Source organism: Abramis brama (assembly GCF_963993115.1).
Source record: "Abramis brama genome assembly, chromosome: 9".
Classification (NCBI taxonomy): domain Eukaryota; kingdom Metazoa; phylum Chordata; class Actinopteri; order Cypriniformes; family Leuciscidae; genus Abramis; species Abramis brama.
Window position 1 is genome coordinate 31,951,496 of NC_139971.1, and position 23,920 is coordinate 31,975,415.

The following is a 23,920-nucleotide window of genomic DNA, read 5'->3' on the forward strand; positions in this document are numbered from 1 at the left end:
TTGTTCAGATAATATTGCAGTAACTAAAGACAACATCTCAAAACATGTCTAACACGTTTATTACTTTGATTCATTACCCTGGTCATGACCACTGCCATCCCTTCAACACAAAACCATTTTACTTTTGACTATTTCACATGATACAGGATTGTTAGGTTCTTCGAAGCTTATCCTGGACTTGCTGTCATAGAAGTCCCTAAACTCAAACCAGTCATATTTCATGTAAACAATATTATTCTGGTGAAAGTTTTTCTTCGCTCATTGCTGATCATAGTTTTGACTATTGATATATCTGACCTTTCCATTGAACACAAGAACATGCAGTAATATCAAGCAACTTAATCCAGATATTTTAATAAAATATGCAAATTAGTTTGAAGAACCAAATTAGCCAGAGATCAATGATCACAATTAGAAGATCTGGCATCTGTCAAATTATATCAGAGGTAGCTATTAAAGAAATAAGAATTAATAGGAATACAAAATATCCCATAATTTACTCACCCTCAAGCCATAAGTGTTTATGACTTTCTTCTTTCAGCCGAACACAATCGGAGTTATATTAAATAATATCCTGGCTCTTCCCAGCTTTGAGCTTCAAAGGCAGTTTGAGTTTTTGAAGCTCCAAAAAACACATCCATCCATCATAAAAGTTATCCATATAACTCCAGCTATTCCGGCCATATGTGCAAAAATCCATCACTTTGCTTCAGAAGGCATTTGTAATGCAGGGTGAACTCAAAAACAAAGGAGAGCTGGATCCAAATGCAGTTATTTTATTAAACACAATAAAATAACAAAACAAACACGGGATCTAGAAAACCAGGGAAACAGAATGAGCACACAAACAAAACATCAATTTAAGGACAAGACTTGACAAGGAACACAAGAAACACTTGGTTTTAAATACTAGAGGGCTGCTAATAATAGGCAAACAAGACACATCTGGGAATGATCACAGAACTAATCAAATAGAAAAATTAAAAGCGCTACAAAAATGCCACACAGGACAAGACACAGTGTAAAATGCAAACTAAAAGTCCAATCAACAAAACATATGAAACACAAGGCCAGGGAATACAAAACAGAGCATTCCCTTAAGGAGCGTATTCCAGATGCTCGCATAAAATGAAAAACAACAAACAAGAGTCCAGGAGGATGGTGGAGCGGAGGTGGATCAGGGGGAGGGATGGAGGGCCAGGCCAGTGTGGAGGTATTGGAGACTGAGGAGGATCAGAGAGCCAGGGTGAAGACAGCAGAGCAGGGGGCCAGGGCGGAGCCGGAGACCACCAAGGCGGGCAGGCGAAGCTGGTGACCACCACAGCAGATCAGGTGGAGCTAGAGACCACCACAGTGGAGCAGATGGAAACGGTGACCACCTCTGCAGATCAGGCGGAACTGGAGACCACCATGGCAGCTTCAACAAAACTAAAACAGAGAATACAGGGAGGTTAGAAACAGCCTCTGTGGCCATAACAGGAAGCACAGAGGGTTTAGAGAAGGCCACCTTGGCCAATACAGAACAGGTTGAGATTTCAAGGATGGCTTCCATGGTCGTGTCAGGGCAGACAAAGTTCAGGGGTGACCTCCGTGGTCGTGTCAAGGCAGAAGGAGTTCAAGGATGACCTTTGTGGTCATTTCCAAGTCAATAGAGAACACAGGTGATTCATAATCTGCCTCCTTGGTCGTATCAGAGCAGGCAGAAGGTTCAGGAGCAGTCGCCGCCTCGGGATGAGCAGTAGTGGTTGCCGCCACCTCAGGAGTAGCTGTAGCAGTGTGTGCGGCCCCAAACACACAAGATGGCCTTAGCCATCATAGACCAGTAACCAGCTGGGGACCAGCTGACTTGGATACGCTGAGACCACTGGACTTGGCAGCGCTGGGATCCGTGGTGGGCCGGGATCCGCTGCCACCGAAGTTTGAGGCCCAGTTCCTGCCGAGTCTTAGCATTAACAGTACTTACCCAGCTTCCTTGCTCGGAGTGCTCGACCCGTGAGAGCAGAGATCATAAATGCTATCTTGGCTTCATCAGTGGAATAAACATGAGGCTGTTGAGCGAGAAGTTACTCACACTGTAACAGGAATCCATTGCAGCGTGCTGGAGTGCCGTCAAACTTGTCCGGAAGCGAGAGACGAGGGTTAAAGCCAAAGGGAAGCCAGGCAGACAGACTGAGACTAGCTGTAGCTGAAGGGTTAGCTGTGCAGGGTGGCTCGGAGTAAGACGGCAACTGGAGAGTTTGCAAGGACTTGACTAGCTCCTCCGTTAGCGAGGTGAGTTTGCGCAATTATTAATGATGTGGTCGCTTGGGAGATCCATGGTGGGGGCGAAGTTTTATGTGATGAGGAGGCTTCAGAGTTAGGCTCAATGTGCAGTTTATTAGTTGCAATTGTGAGAATTACAAAGAACGTGCAAATAATGGCAGCAGAATGGCGAAACTGAGAAAATGGTGACTGTGGCAAACAATAATCCAAATCGGGAAGAGGCAAAAATTAAAATCAAATCCAAAACACACGCAAGGTCAAACAGGTAAATCCAGTCCAAAGAATAATCCAAAGTGCTCAGAGATGTTTGCACAGGAAAACAAAACTTCGCACAGAGCCAAGTGAGCTCAGTATTATTAACCCACTGGAGTCGTATGGATTACTTTCATGATGGATGGATGCGCCTTTGGAGCTTCAAAAGCTTGGCCACAATTCAATGCCATTACAAAGCATGAAGAGCCAGGATATTATTTAATATAACTCAGATTGTGTTCGGCTGAAAGAAAGTAATATACACCTAGGATGGCTTGATGGAGAGTAAACTATGGGATAGTTTTCATTTTTGGCTGAACTATTTCTTTAAGCAAGGTATGAAGAACAGACACACGATGTCAGCAAGCCCTAACACAAAAACAATTCACAGCCATTGGGTGTTTCTGATTGCCTAAAAAACAAGAGCCGCTCCTCGGAATGCTGTTAATGTTTTATGCGCAACTGTTACAGATACAGTGACAGGTGGGATTTCTCATGATACTGTTCAATGTTTTCTGTGAGTTAGTAAAGCATTTTATGCATTGTATAAATATTTTTTTAAAAATCGCTTACAGCATCTTAAAACATTATGAACTTTATACACCTCTTTCTGAGGTTCATGTATAACAGAGATATCTAATCAAACACACAGAGAGAGACTAAAAAGATAAAGACCCGTGTAAGACAGACTAGGTGAGTTTATGATTCAAATTCAAGTATTTTTTCCCCATGTAAATTATGTAACATGAGTTTAATTAACAATTGAACATGCAGTGTACAACCCATGAGGTAATCTAACATTTTTTCTTTTTAGCATAGATTCATCTATTTCTCTAAGCAGGTTATTTGGTTGAAATGCTGCAGTTCAATACACATATATGAAACTTGACATTTGTCAAGAATTTGTGACACAAAAATAGGCAAAAGAAATTTTCAAACAAGCAAGGTGACATGACCATGAATTTTTTTTATACATACCTTGTCTAATCCCATTTGAACATATCAAGTTTGAGATTAGTACCCATAAAACCATCAAATTAAATTCAGATCTAAAGATTCAAGCCTGGAAAGTCCGTTGTGTTTCCTTCCCCTCTGAAGCTATGGCCATTCATGATCTGTGTTCCCTGTATCACATAAAAAATATTGCACTTTGATCATGATATGTGCTAGAAAAACAGTGAGCTGCAGCTATCCCTAATATCAATCTCATGCCTTGTGGTTAGAGGTGCTCTTGGATTTTAATTGTGAATTACTGTGCGCTTCACTCGCAATCATAATAGTGTGTTAAAATTCACTACAAGGTGCATCAGTGAATATCAAAGGTTTTAACCAGGACTTACAAAGTTGGTTTAACACTTACACGAGTTGTGGTTCATTGTGATCTTGGTATCAAAAGCATGTTTTATGAATCCTCCTTAGCTTGAAAATGTCCAGCTGAAGAAGCTGAAATCTTTTTGTCACAACTCTGTCTGTTCAAAAAAGCTGGTATAAGGATCCATTTTTCTTCGGGCAATCCGGAGTTGAATGTCTTTGAGCACTTGGCCCAAAGACCCAGAGTGATATAGTCTCATTGAATAAGGGCACCAGAGGTGTGTGGATGAACGTCATGTGACAGTCTTTTTTAAATAAGGAAAAATCGCATATTATTAGATGTAAGAACTTTTTTTCTGTACAGCTTAGTATATACATTCCAAATGCGCATATTATTGCAACAATAAGAAATGAGGTTGCATATTTTAAGAATACATGTATTGCGTTGAATCCCTCAAGACATCTATATGAAACATACACTGATTGTGTATACAGACAAACAACACAAAACTATGTTGACATTGATGTTAAACAGGAACAAACTGTGTTTTGTGCAAAATTCTGATGTGCCTTTGCCTTCATTTGGAATGCCATAGGGAATTCATTAACCCATATGGTGAGCAACAAGGTCATGGGTAATTTTATTTTCCCTCAAACACACACTTCCAAGCATGTGGATGTAAGGCTGGGAGATGATGTTTAAAGGTGCACTTTTTTTTACACAAAGTCTAGCGTTTGTTCATATTTAAAGTGATCTACACTCACATGAGATGAAGATACATCAGTGGTCTAAAAAAAAACATTATCGACATTATGGAGCGTTATGGTGGTTGACATATTAAGATCATATGACCAGCCCAATATTTCACTTTATTTCAGATTTATTATTGTCCCTGTTATGGGATACTTTTGCTTGCAGAATAAATGAATCATGTCAGACTGCGAATAGGGCATTTCTGCAGTGACACCAGTAACCGAAAACTCCTGCATCCATCCTGCAACCACTTTCATATAAGTCAGCTCAACATAAGAAAAAAATAAGTGCACCTTTAAGAGTATAAAATATGTTAAACACTGCCTGCCCCAGTGTTCAATAATCTTCATCTCTGAAAATGAAATAATCTGAGATTCACCCATAGCAAAACCATTAAAGGGTTAGTTCACCCAAAAATGAAAATTCTGTCAGTAATTACTCACCCTCATGTTGTTCCAACCCCGTAAGACTTTCGTTCATCTTCGGAACACAAGATATTAAGATATTTCTGATGAAATCTGAGAGCTGGCTCACTCCTTCATAGGCTGCTTAGGTAATCGATATCTGCCATCCCAGAAAAGTTAGTAAAGACATCGTTAAAATAGTCCAAGTGACTACAGTGGCTCTACCTTAAGTTTATCAAGCGACGAGAATACTTTTTGTGTGCAAAAAAAACAACATGAGGGTGAGTAATTACTGATAGAATTTTCATTTTGGGGTGAACTAACCCTTTAACATAAACCCAAAAAACCAGCATATTCCTTTGTGCTTCAGTTCATATTCTAGTGCTTTTGTGTGTGTGCAGGTGTGTATAAATTTCCTTCAACACTCTCCAGCAGCAATCAACTCGCCTGGTCTGGCTAGTCTATCCCTTCTGTTTTGCTCCTCCTCGTCCTCTTCATACAAGGTGTGATGAATGCTCAACAGCGGGTGTGAGGGGTTTCGACTAAAAGGCCCGGACTGGCTCTCCGGCTCTGCCCCATGGTTGAGAGGATCCTTTGGGGAGTCTGGAGGAGGCACGCTGGTCGTTCCACCATTCATATATGATGTTGTGGAGAGAGTGGCTGTGGAGAAGGTAGTGGTGGTGGACAGTGGAGGAGACTCTTTCTTCTCTAAGGGGACAAAAAGGTGATAGAATTATCGGTAATACCAATATAAAATAATACACGTTTTATGTCTGATACCAGAATGCTATACTATTGTGTCTAAATAAATAATGATAAAAAAACTAAAATATATTGTTTTAAATCCTACCGGTAAATGTAGACCTCACAACATTGTAATGTACATTGTACAGTATAAAAATCAATAGATTCATTTTGAGATTTGCTTAAGATTTAAAAGAACATTTAACAGTGTTACTAAATTATTACTGTTTTTAAAGATTACATTTAAGTAAGCTTAAGTGGGTGAGTTAGGTGACGGTGAAAGAAATGTAAAAATAGGGAAAATATAAAAATGGGAAAACTAGGGCAATTTATTGCATGCATAATATTGCAGTCCTAACCTAAAAGGATTTTTGCACTTCTGGTTCAATGGTTCCAAATCAATGGGGTTTTATGAATGCCTGAAATAAGCTTTTTCTAAGCTTTTATGTGTCTTGGGAAAAGGCATTTGCTAGCATGTGACTAAATGGGACTACAGAGGTTGTCAGGGACATTAAAGGCAGGGTAGGTGATTTGTTCCAGAAACATTTTTGTTATGCTGGTTAAAAGTCTCTTCACATCCTGATAGCAATCACTACGTTCAGTGGTCTAAATGTATTTATATGTACATATCATCTGTGGAAGGCATAGGACCATAAAATGTTCATCCAATCATTGAATTCAGTCCGACTGCAATGATACGATGTTCTACTTGCCTGTCAACGTATGTATTTCCATACCTCCGCACACCCTGCATGTGCAGACATTACACCTCAGTCACCGAGCACTGTCTGCAACCAAAACAGCTGCCACCTTTTTCAGTTCCTCCTGAACCAAAAAAACGAGCTTATGCTGCGTTCACGCCATAACTACTGTAATTTGGAAGAGATGGAAACCCGTGACGTTATACTCGGAGCGGACTTGAATTTATGCATGTCAATGGCAACATTATTAACGCCAATATGAATCTACAGTGCTCTTTAAGTTGTTTATGTTCATTATTATTGTAACGTTATGTGCTTTGAGACACAAGATAGTTTAATGCCGTCTCTCATGACGCTTTGCTACCTTCTGTACACGTGTTTTATAAGAGGTGTAGCTTTGGAGACGCTCTGAAGGGAGGGTGGGATCTTATGCTTTCAAAGCTAGCTCGCTATTGCTAGCCTCTCGGAAAATTGCCTACCCTACCTTTAAATGTCATCACATAAAACAGGAAAAGTCATCTACTCACTAGCTCGCTTTTACAGCCTTGTGTTTATTATAGTGCTCTTGCAAACTATTCTAACTCAAAAATATAGGGAAATGTTTTTTAAATAAAGTGGAAGTGACGTTGAAGTCATGTGATCGTGGTATTGTTCGTTTATAGCCTAATTTGTACCTTTTACTTCTGCCGATTGTATTTAGGCTTTAAAATTCATTATAGTTGTGTTCATTTGTGAAGATTATCATGATGTGTACATGTAAGAATTATAAACTTGTGTTGGTCACAAATCTTTTTTGCGGCATTTATCCAAAAGCTAATGGAACATTTCTATTAGCTTTTTGTGGAAGGAACCAGGGTGACACTAGCAATGCCATATATGGTTCTGATATACTGTACATCTCTAATTCAAGCATACCAGTAAGAGAGGAGGAGACGTGGACAACTGCATGTGGACCCTCAATATACACATTACTGAGAGAGTGCTCAACAGGGACTGGCTCAGGGTTGACTGTCTCTGCTTTCGCTTTCTGGATGGTTAGCATGTAGGGATGAACATCCAACGTGAGGTTAAGAGAGTGTTTCTTCTCTATATTATATGTTTCTGTAGCTGAAAAGTAAAATTAGAAACACGATCAGAGGACCATTTTGACCACATTAGCTATAATAACTTAAACCAGGTTTTACTTTGGCATTACTTATGCTTGTAGGAGGATGTTGTGTGCTCTTGCTGTCCAGAAGTGGAGCCATAATGCTATCTGGTACATTCTTCCTTCGGACTGGTTTAGGTTTATCTGCCTTTATACTATTATCCAGTCTGGTTAGAGTCAAAGGTTCCTGTATGAAAACAAAGAAATATAAGGTACATTTCACTAATAGAAGGACCATACTAAAAGTAAGCTATTCATTCACGAAATATGAATGAGAACCTCGAGTCAAGTCTTACTTTAAAAGACTGTGGCAAAGGGTTAGATGATGGGATCCACTTCATCTTCTTGCGGGGTCTTTTGATTACTGAGGGCTCTCCTCCCAGCTCTCCCACACCGAGCACTGACGGGTCCATACTGGGGTCAATAGTCTGGATACCAGAGTCTCTCATAGTCGGAGTGGCATCGTGATTGGATTGAGCCAATGCTGCCAGCAGCTGCCGCACCACATTATCATACATGAGGTCACTCTCGTTTGTGATAAAGTCCAGTCTGTTGAGAGACTTAATGTGGTCTCTGTTCTCATTACAGAACATGGCCAGAATGTTAATGTCGCAAAACTGTGACTTCTGCCAGCGCCGACGTGTTTTAATGCCAACTTTGTGCAGCTTGTCGAAAACAAAATTGGACTTGCGTACTACAAATAAATGCAGCAAGTTCACAAGGATAATGAGGTTCATAGTACACAGCAAAGAGATGTCCACCGCGGCCATAATGCGCTGGAGCTGCACGGCTGGTAGCTTGCAGTTGACATTCAGTCGCAGTTCAGGGATGCTGCTAGTGTCCGGCGGCTCGCCAAGCGCGCAAGTGAACTCGTTCTGTCTCTGACGGGCGTAGTAGGTGCTCAGGTACGTAATGGGCATTGAGCTGAGGCAGATGATGGCTAAATGTCGCCCCAGGTACAGCTTCGCCAGAAAGTTACTCTGCCCTCTGCGCTCAAGATACTTTTCAAACAGGTTCTGCTCGGGGCTCTTCTCCTTCTCTGCATTCTCGATGATCTCCCGTCGCTCACGTTCCGTAATCCCCGGCCCCTTGGACTGGATCTGCTTTTCAATCTTAGGCGCTCTGCCCTCGGCCGCCCTGTGGTAGCAGTTGTCGATCTCTTGAAGGAGGAAGTTGAGCTCGGAGGTGAGGCGAGTGGAGGCCAGGAACTCCCATCCAAGGGCAGGTATGTACATGATGCCTGCGAAGGCCAGCAGAGCGTAGGGCAGAAACTTGTGCTCGAACAGGGAGGGCCGAAGATCGGGATCGACACCAGGAACAGCATCCCGAAGCTCTGTCCAGCAGTAACCTCTGGCATACAGGGCCTGGTCTCGGGTGAAGTTGTGTGGGGTGTAGCAATATATAGATTCCTCTGAAAGAGAAGGAGATAGAAAATCATAAGAATCCCACTTCACAAAATAATCGGGATTTTTGCATAACAATTAATTAGATACCACCAGTGTTAAGGCCTGTACACATCAAGAATGATAACTATAACTAACTGTTCTAATTCTAAGAGAATAGCAAAGTCCACACCACAACTATAATGATAACGGAATCACTTACAAAGCATTTTGTTTTTCTAGTTGATTAATCGATAAAAACATTGACAGAGAAACAGAATTTATCCGATTTTAAAGAGCTTAAGCATTTAAAGCGGAAGGCGACATAAACATTCATGTTAACAAACGTTTTGTTAATTGAAATAAAAAATGTTATTTTAGATGAAAAACTTAAGCTAAATGAAAATTAGAAATGCTGTTGGCATTACTGCAAATGAAAATGTTCATTAACAAAGACTTTTTTATTTCAACTAAAATGTTATTTTCATCAACTAAACAACTCAAATTAAGAACTATGATATGATTTAATACTGAAGTTATATCAAATGACAAAAAAACGGACTAAATCTTTGTAAAAATTAATACTGTATATCACTCACAACTGACTCCCGCTGGGATTTGTTTCTAGTAATGAGCTGTCATCAGGTTTCTATTAAGTGGAATGGGTTTACTGCATAGTGTAAGGCAGCACACGCCAATCTAATGATGAATCAGTGATCAAAACAAATGCTACATTTGTCTGTGCCAGCTGGACACAGAGAGAGGTAATTCTTTCACAGCTGCTGTAACTCCTATAGACGCCTCCACCTTAACTCTGGGTCTCAGTAGATTACACTCCTGCGCAGAATCAATAATGTAAGATAATATGGTCACAAGCTAGTTTCATAAAGCAAGTATATGTTATATTTGGTGTGTCTAGATGGAAATAACCTCTGAATGGTTACAGGCTCTATCTTTTCTTTCAGTGCTTTCAAGTTTCATACTATTTATTGTCCTTGCATTTTATCCTATAAACGGCCTCAGCCAACATGACAATGAGGGTTTGACCTTCACTAATCCTCTTTCTTGATATAATAAGTGTTCCTAATAAAAAATAATTGTAATGTAGTAGCCCTCAAATTATATGAAAAGGCAATTTAGCTGCAGTCTCACAATTTTTCGAAGTGTAAATGTTTGTATATCTCCAACTATACTGCATGTTTCTGCCCAGCAGGGTTTCTCAATGTTCAGTCACAGCCAGTTGGTGCTGCTATGCAGTAAGACTGACTCAGCGTTTAGAGTAAACCCCCCTCCTACCACCACAACCCCTCTTTATCTCTCTCTCTCTCTCTTCCTACTTAATCACCCCACAATCTCTCTAGAAACAATCTTTTAACCACTCCTCTGCTGGATACTAGAGGACAACAGGAATATAGAAAGTCCTATAGAGCTATTAACAATGGGTAAACTTTAAAAACTTGGCAGAAATCTGGCACTGTCACCAGTGCCATTCAAGTGTAAATCCAAAAATATTTCTGATTTAGAGTTCAATGCCATATCATGATTTTTTTGTGAAGTATTAAGTGCGTTCAATTTAAGCATGTTTCCCTCTATACATTTTTATGAAAATTTTAGGATTTTGCATAAAGAATACTGGATGGAGACACCAAGATGTGAATAAAAATGCCAATATGTTCACACTCAAATGAGGTGTATAAATGGTTTAATGGAAAATAAGCACATAAAGTATTAAGGAGACACATTCACCAAATAAATCCCTGTAAGTGCATCGGAAAGTCATGTGATTGAATAATTTGCTCAGATTATAGGCTACTATCATCGTTTCGCTGCTCATTTGCATAAAGTTGAGCTCTGCAGTTGCTCATGTCTTCAGAAATCCCTAACTCTTATTAAAAACGAACGGCTTTCAAAACTCTTTGTCGCTGCATACTGTAAGGTGTTCATCATGTACGTTTGTCCAAATAATGCGTAACACCACTAACCTGCAAAGTTCCGTGTGAAAACTAATGTAACCAGCAGAATAGGGATGATGACAGTTCCTATGGTGACGACCCGGTCAAAGGGCAACTCTAGTTTGAGTTGCACCATGAGACCTGCGAGAACCCCGCCTTTCTCATCCTGTGTGGAACCTGGCAGGATCAACTCCTTCAGCTTCTCACCCGCAAGCAGAGCCGTGGCCATGTCCAAGTTCTGCTCGAAGATGTTCTGCATCCGGTCCCAGCAGCCTGCCTCGCCACTAACCTCACAACACTCCTGATGGGAATCGAAGCTCCTCCTCCTACTCCTAACCCGTCAGCCAATGGATTGGCTGAGGGCTTTTCCCTGCAACAATATAATGAGTTATGTGTAAGAGGTGTTGACTTGAAGGATGAAAGTGGATCTTCTAAGAGTCACAAAGGAAGCTTTGTGATCAGCCTGAGTTGATGGGTTATCGATGGCTGATCTTGTCAGAGGTAGATTGAAGAGATCAGATGATTTGTTGTTGTCGCTTATATTGACAGCTGGGATGAATTTGTCATCCTATCTATTCCATTCTGCAAAAACCTGTAAATGAACAAGAGAGTTCATTCAGAATCTGAGTAAACAGATATAGATTAAAGGGATAGTTCACTCAAAAATGAAAATTTTGTCATTATTTACTCACCCTCATTTTGTTTTAAACCTGTATGAGATTCTTTCTTCTGTTGAACACAAAAGACAATATTTTAAAGAGTTTTGGTAACCAAACAGTTGACAGTAGCCATTAACTTCCATAGTATTTTTTTTCCAACATTACCAACATTCTTTAAAATATCTTCTTTTGTGTAAGAATCTCTAACAGGTTTGGAACAACATGAGGGTAAATAAGTGGTCAAAATTTATTTTTGGGTGAACTATCCTTTTAACGTTCAGACTCTATGAAAGTGCATACTCCTTTAATTCAGAAACCAATGGAGTGTGCCAGGTGTGCCTCTCTGCAGACTGAGTCCTTCGAGAGCATGTACTAGTGACAAGGACAAAAGGACACAATGACATCCCTACTAAAGGCTTAATCATTCAAGACAGTCCAGATTAGAGTAAACAGATGCTTTTTTGGTCTTAAACTCATTGGAAAGTTTTACTGTATACTTCTGAACTACAGATGGAAGCTTGATATGTTGCATTGTGTCTTTCCCCATGGCATAAAAACACAGACAAGGAAATAGCTGTCGTACATTTTGAAATCAATATATCTCGCTTTGAGCTCAAGAAATCAATAAGGAACAGCTTTCTAACAAATGGGAAGCACAACAAAAAACAGCAGGAATTCCAAGTTTGTAAGGTAACTTAAATACAAATTTATTTTTGGGATGAAGTTAATCAAGTTTTTCAAATTAATGCATTAAACATGTTTTAAGTTAATCTAAAAATGTAAACTAAGCAAGGTCTTAATGGTCAGAGCTGTTGTGTTTATGATTTACTTATGCAAATATATAATAATATTAATATATAATGAATGCAAAAAGTAAATAAAAATGTAGTAAATGCCAAAATGCCCAATAAAAATGGCTAAAAATGCAGAAATGTTTTTAAAATAAATAAATGTTTGTATTAAATGCAGGATTAATACTGTATATATTTAATGGGATGAATCGTAGATGTGTTCAGTATCCTATCTTGTATGTGTTTTACTTTGGGCTAGTTGGACAATGTGTTCCTCTATGAGACACTTGGACAGCAGGTTTGATAGAACTCAAAAGAAGTTGATAGTAATACGAATGTGTCATGCAAACTTAAAGCGACAGTGAAGTAGTAGGCTATCTTTTAACATAACACAGCCTCAGACATAATCTAGTTTTATACTGTGACTATGCTGTAACGACACTGCCCGACATACTGACATTCTGACAATGTTTAGGTGCATTAAAGGTCATGCACATCACTTACGCTCAGTCGAGGACCTGTCCATCACCGGATCATCAGGCTATCCGGCATCATCACTGACTAGAAAGACATATAGCGACTTAAGACACAGATATGATCAAATACATGATAGCCTACTATATACGGCATGAGTGAAAGAGATAGGTTGCATTGACTCTCATCGTCAATGATGTCACATACCTGTCAGATTACTCGATTATATTGAGGAGAACACAGAGCCTGAATCCCTTGCTCAAATCAACAACACCAGGACAGATCTCTTTCTCTTCACAACGACCACCAGATCTCCAAAAAAAAAAAAAAACAACGAACGCGGATGCAGTGACTTGTGCTTTATTGTTGAGCATCCCCGGCGTCTGTAGAGTTAATCTGCAGTGCGGGCGAGCCGTTTCAGCGTGTATCCGGGCACACACACCGGTTTGTTCCGCCTCTCGCCATCCCTCTCACTGACAAACCTCACACACTTCTCCAGTTCACACGATCATCTTCACACAGACCTTCAATTAACATGGGCATCGCTTGTTCTGCCTTGCACAAGACTATCGTTAGTAGGCAATGAGTGTGTGGAAACGCATACGATAAAATAGGCATAACCAAAAGGCGACAGAAACCATAAAGATTAGTAGCCTATTATAGGCCAATGATATGTAATATAATATATAATCAACTTTTTCCCTGTATAATCTGTCATGTATATGTTCTAATCGGTTTTATTTTGTGCTGTAGCCTATGTTGCTGTGCATAAAAAATCCACCAGCCCTGTTTCTATTCTATTCTATTCTATTCTATTCTATTCTATTCTATTCTATTCTGTGTTCTACTCTATATATCGTATGTATTATTTTTAATGTTCACTGTAGGCTGAACTTTGGGGAGATGTTTTGGCTATTGTGCAGTAGCTTTTATTTAGCCATATTATAATTTATTTTATAGCAAAATATATAGCTATTTTTATTTTAATTAGGCCTATTTTTTATATGTATAGGGCAAAATTATTTATGAGAAAAATAAAGACGAAAGAAATTTGTTTAAAATCATGTAAATACACTGTAAAAAAAAAAAAGTTGCTGCCTTACATTTTTTAAGTACAATCAACTTGAATGTTTAAGTCTTTCAACTTAAATTACATTAAACGGACTTAAAAATAAGTTGAATCTTGTATAACGAAAAAAGTTGAAAATACTTTTGATATACTATAGCAAGACATAGTTATGTAGTGTTTATTAATCGCTTTGGTCTATCATAACATCTTAACTAAATGTAAATAATAATAATAATAATAATAATAATTAAATAAATAGATAGTTCAACCAAAAATTTAAATTGTCATTATTTACTCAACAATTCAAGAAAGTCATACAGATTTAAAACAACACGAGGGTGAGTAAATTAAGAATTTTGATGTGAACTATTCCGTTAACTGCATGTGTCCAACCCTGTTCAGTGTTCTCTTTTTTGCTGTATTTATTCAAGACTCCAACTGCACTTGGACTAAAACCTGAACAAACATACCAAACTGTTACGTCACTATCTGGAATAATTAGTATTCACATTTCACATAAACAGTCTTTAAAATTTTATTGATCTACAATAACATCACAAGATGCACATATTTATACAAAAATAAAATCTAACAAAGTAAAAATGGTTGCCCGCAGCAAGGTAGTGAACAGCACTATGGTCCATTAAAGTGTGTTAGAATTATTAAATGCATCATATATTAGGTCCCCTACTCTTTCAACATCCAACCTATGGGATTTCAAAATAATGCATTACAAGTGCTGTGGATTGTACAAGCATGGTGTGTTCACCATTTATTTGCATATAAACTCGTTCGAGCATCACATATGATTCTATTTTCAAACTGGAATGGTAGGCTATATATTCATGATTGTGAGACACAAGTTTAAGGATCTTTACAGAAGATTTTCAAAACCCATCCCACATTTTGACTTTTACTTATTAAACTGTCATTCAGTAATATCTTTGACAGACACACTGCCTTTTAAAAGTCTGGGGTCGTTAATTAATTTATGTTTTTTTAAGGATGTCTTTTATGCTCACCAGCTGCATTTATTTGATTAAAAATACAGTAAAAACAGTAATATTTTTACAATTTAAAATAACTTTTTTCTATCTGAATATATTTTAAAATACATTTATTCCTGTGATAGCAAAGCTGAATTTTCATCAGCAATAACTTTGTCACATGATCCTTCAGAAATCATTCTAATATCTTAATTTGGTGCTCAAGAAACATTTACCAATGTTGAAAACACTTGTGTTGCTTAATATTTTTGTAGAAACTGTGATATGTATTAATTTTTTTCTAAAAAGTTCAAATAAACAGCTTGTATTTGAAATAGACGTCATATACTTTTATATAACAATGAGAATGTCTTTGCTTTTACTTTCGATCAATTGAATGCATCTTTGCTAAATAAAAGTATCAATTTCTTTAAAAAAATCAAATAAAGTCTCAACCCCAAACTTTTGAACGGTGGTGTACGACTCATAAATGTAACAGATCAGATGACAGAACTCTTAAGTTTCATACCCCGAAAAGTGATGCTTCTCTTCCAACTGACATTCTCATCTTCCCTATTTGTACATTCACTTTCTTTCTCAGTGTATTTCCTTCTGTTGCCTGTATCTTTGGTCACTGGGCCATTTGGACCACCACTGCTTTCCAGGCCTTTTCTTTGTCAAAATCCCTTAGTGTGCCATTTGATGTGTGTTGCTGTAAGAAAAGAATGAGATGGTGGAAAAGAAATGGTCCAACAACCACCTTGAGATCTTCCTTTGTTACTCACAACATCCCCCATGTGTGTTTTCACGGAATCAAAGGAGCGGAACAACTCTGCCATTCCAGTGTGATTGTGTTTCATGCTACATTTGACACCGTACAGTACAGTTTTCCTTTATTAATTTTTTGCTAACATCATCTGCACAGTTATAGTCACATATAACGCACACAGTACAACATTTCCTGTACTCTTAAATTGACCTGTCAGTCATTGTAAAGGGTGTATGTTTGTGTGTTTACCTCACAGTGCTTTTTGTGTAGCGTGTCCCATTCAGTACCTCCCATGCGGAGCTGGCTCTTGTAGGAAGCACACTTTATTACGGTGGCTAACGTCAGCACCGCCTGCACCAGCAGCAGTCCCATCAGGACAAGCAGCAGTATGTCATACGTCTGCTGCATGCACAACATACATTCACATACTTAACATGCTTCAAACAACCTTCAAGATGGGTGTGAAGGTGAACATGTATCTGAATTCCTAGTTTAAAGGGATAGTTCACCCGGCCAAAACCTATATGTTTCTTATCTGAACTGATTCAGGAGTGTTGTTATTGTAAACTATTAAAAATGGTTTTCCGTAAGATGAAAAAAAAAAAAAATATGAAAATTTGAAATGTTGCCTTGGCAACTAAATTAAATAAATAAGTTTAAGTTGTAGTATTAAAATGACTAAAATAAAAATAAAGGCTAAATAGAAATAGATTTAAAAATAAGGAGCAGCTTTCAATTAAAATACTGTTTGGTCACATAACATGTCAGAAGCAATGATGTTTGATGATGTCATTGATATCCAACATGATTTCACTACTGCAGCACAGAATATTTTCATCACAGAGTAATAGTTTCAATATTTAATGAATGGACTAAGTTTACATGCTTTTTTGGTGTTTTTTTATATATATTTTTTATGGCAGACATGCTCGCTATGAACTGTCATATGGAAAGTATGTTTTTTTTCATAGAAAAATAACATCATATTGGGTTTGGAGAACAAGAGGGCAATGTTATTTTAGTATTATTTATCTACTATTATAGTATTATTATTATTTTGAATTACCTTTATATTTTTCATTTTGAGTTCATTTTAATTTTAGAAATTGTATTACTGTTACTTTTGTCATTTGTTTTTTTCTATAATTATCTTTAATTAATTTTCATTTCAGTTTTAGGTTTAGTAATTTTAGTACTTCAGTGTAAACATATTAATTTCAATTAGCTGCCAAGGCAACATTCTAATTTTCATTTAAGCTTTCAAGTTTTTCATCCAATATTTATATTTTATTTTATTTCAGCTTTATTTCAATTACCAATTTTTTTAAAATAGTTTTAGTTTAGTTTGAGATTCTCAGTAGTTTGGCTCATTTGACTGACAATAAAGAGAACAGGATTGGCAGAAACCTCATTTTAACAGAATCATAAATCTGATATCAATGTACTTCACCTTAGTTTTTCATGTGATGTTATGTCAGGATGTAGAATCAGCAGATCTTAAATTTGTAATCCAACACAACACAGCATGAGGGCGAGTAAATAATTCAAATTTTTGAGTGAGCTATCCCTTTAAGGAGTCAAAAAGGTTCAAATCTGACATATTGGAACTAATTTTATTTTATTTTATTTTATTTGGTGCACAGAAATGACTCACCTTGACTAATGTCACTTCATGCAGAAAGATCTCAATAAAATTAATCACACTGCTGGACAAGAATCCAGAAGCAGAGAAAAGCAGTGGTGATGTCACACTACTAATAGCAATCAGCATCTCCACCTACAGCAGTGGAAAGAAAGAGAGAGAAAAATAAGGAGAGAGAGAGAGAATCACACTAAAGAGAAAGCATGCAGGCAGCTAAATGAATGAGAATAGAGAATGTCCTCTAGGGACGTTTGATAGCGCTGCTTTATTGCTGGAGAGACCCTGATGGTGACTCACCAGACTCTTGCTGGGGTATTCTGCCACCACATGGCTGGCAATGGCACTGGGGAAACACTGCAGAGGAATCACACACAAACCACCATCAAGAACCGAACGAAATCATTTATAATCTGAAATGGAATCGTATTTTATATAATAAGCTAAACTCACAGCTACCAGAATCCAGAAGAAAGTGACAGAAAGGTATGGCTCTGGGAGGAGAGCACCCAAATTGAGAGCAATAATTCCTCCGAATACAGCGGCGATGCCCAGTATAACCTCAATTACCTGCACCAGAGAAAGAGCAGCAGATCTACAGTGTTCTTTGTGTTGATTTACAGCGGATACAGACACATATCTAATTTGTAGGCAACTCACGGCATAAGCCTTGAGAAGACGTGTGGGGAACGAAGCTGGGGTCGCAACCACAGGGCCATCAGACACTGGCTGGAGGAAAGAGATGGATGATAGCAATGAGGATAAGAAAAAGAGCAGAGAAACACGAGCACATATAAAATGCAAATCACATAAGCTAGAGACAAATACAGTAAGCCATAGACATCTCACGTGGTGATAATAGCTGGCAGGGATTTAGCATAAAAGGATTTTGCAGTTATTTTGCATTAAGACTGCAAGAAAAGTCTGTAAAAAAAATAGGACCCAATGTACTGCATTAACTTTTCACAGGTGTTAAACCTGTACCATTACGCACTGCATTGTGTTTAGGGTTTTAAGGAAATGTCCACAAACGTAATGGATAGTGTTCTGGCAGAAAATGACCAGTAGCTTTACATTTTCCTATACGGATTTATTTAACAGTGTGTCTCATGCAGAGTCAGATGGAAAATTAAGATAATTCTTAGAAATTTCAATTTCCACTAAGCATGCACAATTCATAATGAAATATCGTAGATCATTTTCTGATTGATTAAACACAATTTGCATATACACAGGCAAAAATGATGATATACTGCAGTCAGTCGATACACATAAAAGGTCAGAAACACAATATACACACCTTGCAGTGTCTGCAACAGTCCTCCGCTGAGCGAGCTGATAGGATAACAGTACTAGCCGTGAGCACTTCCAGCACAATAAGCAGGAGCAGGTTAAAGTTAATCTTTAGGATGACAGACAGCAGTAACTGTTTTAAATTGTATATATTTTTACATGAACATCATAGCTTACTGTCTGTAGAGCACTGTAACATGTGTAAACATGCAGTTTATTTAATAAATAAACCTTACTTCTTCCAAATCCTTTAAAATGACTTTTGCTTTGCTATTGTCATATTATAAAATATACTAGGCTTGCGCAAAACCATTTAATTTGGATATTACCACATGAAACACATATTTTTTAGGTTACCTGACAAACATTTTAGGGGTATTAGAGTTGTGATGTTCTCACATTGATGGCTGAGGGACTAATGGCGAGTTTACATCCGAACCACACCAGACACGTGGTTGTCACAGCAAAGGATGACACGTAGACCAATTGAAAGTCTGAGACCTGTAAACATAATATAGGTTACTTACTGTATTTGTAAAAAATATGAATAAGTATTTATCCACCAAAAGAAAAAAAAACCTCAATCAGGGTGATTATACAGAAGAATACACCTTGAATTATATCCATATGAATCAAAAACGTGATTGATGAACAATGTTTGACTAAATATTATATTGATTTATAGAATTAATGTAATAAATATTATAGTTATATTGATAGTTTCACATTACTGTATGTAAAGCAGTTATTCCAATAAAGATGAGTAGATAAATAGAGATTTTAGATGAGTGTGTTTGATACTTATGTTCACCTGTAAAGCTGTGCAATATAATACTACAGACAACCTTGTCATAACTTTCCTACTGAATAATCTACATTGATTTGGTGATTTATTTTCTGGAAAAAATATCCACTTACTGCAACTTGTCTGTTCTTGGCAATAGCAAAGCTCACCACTGCAGCTGGAATACTCTACAAGCCACAAACAAAACGTACATCAACAATGTCAAACTGACCAGTGGCCTCATCCATGAGTATGTAGAAGAGACACTCACAGATCCAGCAGTACAACGCAGGTAGTCCATTGCAGCTGGAAACACATTACCCATATAGAGAGAGAAAGCTGCCGCTATCAGCAAGCTGCTCTGGAGGTTAGATACAGATGAATTTAAGAAAAACAGTGTGTTAAGTCTCTTAGCCACAGGAGTGAAAATCTGCTGAGCCAAAGCTCTTACCCCTATGACAACGCTGTACAGCCAGATTCTGTAGCTAAAGCAGGGATGTAACGGCCCAGGCCGATCCAGCTGCAGGTCACTGGCCCTGACATCCACCGTGTAGCTGTCTCTCTCCAACCTCTCTCGCTCCAGATGCCGACTTAGCGTCCCTACCCCACTGTTTCGCTCCAGGGTGGACATCTGGGCATAGCTGAACACTTCCTGGGCTGATGCCTCATCTCGTTGCATCCTGATATCCATGACCCCTAGAGAACCAATGCATATAAATCACATATATTGAAAAAAAAGCACTGAGTGCAAACATTTACAGAAGCAGGTAAAGCATACGGCTTACATACTATTGACAGATTGTCATGTGATCCTCATGTGACACAAACTTGACTCATCCATATTGCCTTTAAATGGCATTCAATACATAACACTTTTTACTTTTCTAAGTGGATTTGAAGGTTAACCAATCACAAACCTACATGTTTGAAGCATTAAACATAGTGTTAAACATGAATATATATTGGATTGCATTCCTGTAGCTAGCAAGTTTGATTGAACTCTGATGAACTGATAAAATGTATATCTTGAATGCAATGCAAGTCGCTTTGGATAAGCGTCTGCCAAACACATGAATGTAAATATATTGGCCGATATTGTATATTTAATAATAATGGATATTAATGTGGGTTGTTACCTAATTTGCCATCCATCATTTCTGTAAAAAACAAAACAGAAATTACAATTTTCAAACATTATTCAACTCATTGTTTCCCATGTTACTGTAGGTCTGAGCTTTGTTTATTGGATTTTTTAACAACAAACACAATGTACATCCATCCATCCATCTTCTTCTGCTTATCCGGGGCCGGGTCGCGGGGGCAGCAGTCTAAGCAGGGATGTCCAGACTTCCCTCTCCCTAGACACTTCCTCCAGCTCAACAATGTAACAACACAACGTACAATGTAACAAATTAAACTACTGAAATACATGAAAAACCCATTACCATAGCCCGGTTTAAATGAAACTCACCCAGAAATGAATGAATGAATGAATGTATAGGCCAAATTTTAATGTCAGCCATAACATGGAAATATTTATCTGCAAAACGATATTGGTCAGATTTTTTATATCATCCCTATAGCCATTCTGAACAACAACAACATAAACAACTAATGACAATCACACACATGGTCAATATTCTCTCCAATTTTTAGCATCTTGTTTCATTAAATACATTTTCATAAAATCTTCCTTAATTATACACAGTTCAGACAACATAGGGTGGACCATAAAACTCTGGCTTTAGTGACATAACCGCAGCCTACTGAGTTTTCCTCTCAGTGACCCACTTTAGAAAAATCAATTTTTTACAATTTAGAGAAAGCAGGGCCTTGAAGGAGCTCCAAGAACACAAAACTGTACTAAATGCACTATTTTCATCTCTGAAGTGATAAAATCATCATATGCGACCTATAATATGAGCTCTGAGTGTTTTACTAATAACTACCAATATCTCCATCTCCAGGAGGAGGGGGGGGGGGGGGGGGGGGGGGGGGGGGGATATTTTTGGTCAACAATAAAGAAATAAAATGCAATCAAACAGCTCCCTCTTGAAAACCCACACGCACAATGAATATAAAGCACTTTCACGTTATTACGTAAACAGCCACAGGAACACAGAGCAATAAAGAGGATACAGTGCGGGGATAATGCATGAAGGCAATGATTCATAAAAAAGTTTGAAAACACACCAACCCCTCCTCCCTCAGCCTATGCTCCACAACTTCATTCTGAGCCTCACTTTCTTCCCTCCATTCATTCATCTTATCTCTCCAACCCTCTTTATCTTAATCTCTGCTTCCCACTCACCTGCCTCCAGCTTCGTTTATTTCGGCTTAGCCCACCTGTTCCCCTGTTCCTGAGGAAGTCTAAGGTTTTAGTTGTACTTTATCTTCTTCCTCTTGTTCTTCTCCTCTCTCCACTCTCTCTCTCTCTGTCCCCTCCACTCCAAGTCAATAAAAACTTTTGGAACGCCTCAAAGCCTGGAACAGAAAGTTGCGAGTGTTGCCCTGCCAGCCAGTTTTAGCCAGTGAATGCAAATGGAGCGGAGATGGGGCTCAGATCAGGGGCTGCTGACTGAGGCCAGAGCCTCTTACTGCTCTGTTCAACTCAATGAGAGAACTCACACATAAATCAACACCCCCTCGCTGCCATACACACAGAGAAAGAATGTCCCATGTGCACACACAAACAGGCACCCACAATGTATCTTTTCTTTTTGTGAGTACATGTACACTACCAGTCAAAACAGTTGTGTATTTTTGTGGAAACCGTGATACACTATTTTCAGGATTCTTTGATGAATAGAAAGTTCAAATCGATTTTTTTTTGTAACATTACATTGTCTCTACTGTCACTTTTGATCAATTTAATTTAGCCTTGCTGAAGAAAATTTCTTTTTTTTTATCTTACATAACCCAAACCTATGAATGGTAGTGTATTAAAGTTTCCGCAAAAATATGAATCAGCGTTAACTGTTTTAACATTGATAATAATAGGCCCTAAATGTTTCTAAAACAACAAATCAGCATATTAGAATGATTTCTGAAGGATCATGAAGAATGGCTGTAAAATGAAAATTCAGCTTTGCCATCAAAGAAATAAATTATATTTTAAAAGATTAAAATAAAATAAAAAAACAGTTATTTTCAATTGTAATATTTTACAATATTACTATTTTTACTGTATTTACTGACCAAAATAAATGGAGTCTTAAGAGCACAAGAGACCCATTTCGAAAACATCAAACAATTGTAATTATCCCAAACTGACCTGTAGTATATGGCAGAAAACAAGATACGCATACACAGTTCTTGTGCATAACAAGTTCAAAGCTGTGCAGTCCTGCACTTCTCTCTCGGCCCCTCCCACTTGTGCCTTTGTTTTACTGGAGTGGACAAAACAGACCAGAGAATTGGGACGTCCCATAGAGCTTCTATAACCAGTGGGCTCATAAACAGTATTTTGTCACACATACCTTTGAAGTGATTGAATCCAATCCATTTCTTTTGAGAATCATAAATATAACTGTGTACCACTGTTTGGTTTATAGGTATAAAAGAGATAAATAAGAGAAGAGTGAACATACTGTATGTGTACAAATTCCCACGGCTGTATTTGTTGCAATGCAACTGTTCAAAAGTGTCCTTGAAAGGCAGTATCCATGGAGACCATTTAAACAGCCCCCTTCCAGTGGCTGGCCACCACACTTCACTGCCCTCTGAATATGCTCAACAAAAAGATCACACGCTCATGTGGACACGTACACACACACACCAGAGGCATGGCAAACCACTGAAATCCCTGCAGAAGCATTATTGATTCACTGTAACTTAGCTTTAAATAGGCATTTTAGGGGTTTATGAGGCAAGAGAGAGAGTGTTAAGTTTGTGGGCTGTAGCAAAGAGAAACTTAAATGTTTATTTTATTTTCACCTAAATCATAAGTAAAATGTTTCTATAGTGGCCTGATGGGAAAACTTACACACCATAAATACCTAGTGGTCCTTTAAAGGTAGGGTAGGCAATTTAAGAGAGGCTAACAATAGCAAGCTAGCGTTGAAAGTATTAAGGTGCGTTCATGCCATGCCATAATTACTGCAATTATGTGATTTCTTGTAAAAAGCGTTCATGTCCTCGTAGCGCTTGTAATTATAGCTTGTAAGATGGGAATTGTCTGAGAGCTCCTACCTGTACCACCTGACCGCTACGGATTAATTTAGGTGTTGCTAGAGGTGCCATTGAAACGCATAATTCCGAGTCAGAGGACGTGAACAGCTCTGAATATAATGTCACGTGTTGTCATTTTGAGACTGTGGTAATTAAGACATGTGAATGCAGCATTAGATCCCACCCTCCCTTCAGAGCGCGCTTGAAAGCCACGCCTCCTCCAAAACACATCGAGCTGGTCAACCACAGCAAAAGCAGATTCTGCAAAGCAAAGCACAAAACATTTCAATAATAATGAACGTAAACAACTCACAGAGCAGCATAAGCTCATTGTCTTGGTTCAGGAGGAACTGTAAAAGGGGGCTGCTGTTTGTTTA

At 38.2% G+C, this 23,920-nt stretch overlaps 2 protein-coding genes across 10 annotated transcripts; both read right to left on the reverse strand.

Annotated features, from left to right (window-relative positions):
• Nucleotides 1-338: 338 nt before the first annotated feature.
• On the reverse strand, nt 339-13,737 carry panx2 (pannexin 2). 6 transcript variants are annotated; one of them, XM_084125042.1, is made up of 8 exons: nt 13,041-13,737; nt 12,864-12,920; nt 10,940-11,279; nt 7,872-8,986; nt 7,624-7,762; nt 7,344-7,535; nt 5,431-5,691; nt 339-1,428 (listed from the first exon to the last, which is right to left on the reverse strand). In XM_084125042.1, exons 3-8 carry the CDS (start codon nt 11,166-11,168, stop codon nt 1,178-1,180), a joined length of 2,187 nt encoding a protein of 728 aa, XP_083981168.1. In that variant the 5' UTR covers nt 11,169-11,279; nt 12,864-12,920; nt 13,041-13,737; the 3' UTR covers nt 339-1,177. The 6 variants fall into 6 exon arrangements, 5 of the variants coding, with proteins under 5 accessions (XP_083981168.1, XP_083981166.1, XP_083981167.1 ...); XM_084125040.1 differs by having other exon boundaries at nt 10,940-11,501; XM_084125041.1 differs by having other exon boundaries at nt 12,864-13,737.
• A 684-nt stretch (nt 13,738-14,421) lies between these two features.
• mlc1 (modulator of VRAC current 1) lies at nt 14,422-22,753 on the reverse strand. Of its 4 annotated transcripts, XM_084125053.1 has the most exons (14): nt 22,648-22,753; nt 21,685-21,857; nt 20,510-20,530; nt 19,825-20,069; nt 19,645-19,734; nt 19,508-19,561; nt 18,989-19,090; nt 18,597-18,698; nt 17,957-18,025; nt 17,750-17,866; nt 17,597-17,653; nt 17,312-17,434; nt 15,907-16,059; nt 14,422-15,600 (listed from the first exon to the last, which is right to left on the reverse strand). In XM_084125053.1, exons 3-14 carry the CDS (start codon nt 20,526-20,528, stop codon nt 15,520-15,522), a joined length of 1,212 nt encoding a protein of 403 aa, XP_083981179.1. In that variant the 5' UTR covers nt 20,529-20,530; nt 21,685-21,857; nt 22,648-22,753; the 3' UTR covers nt 14,422-15,519. The 4 variants fall into 4 exon arrangements, with proteins under 4 accessions (XP_083981179.1, XP_083981177.1, XP_083981178.1 ...); XM_084125051.1 differs by lacking the exon at nt 21,685-21,857 and having other exon boundaries at nt 22,648-22,744; XM_084125052.1 differs by lacking the exon at nt 21,685-21,857 and having other exon boundaries at nt 15,907-16,056; nt 22,648-22,732.
• Between the last annotated feature and the right edge of the window lie 1,167 nt (nt 22,754-23,920).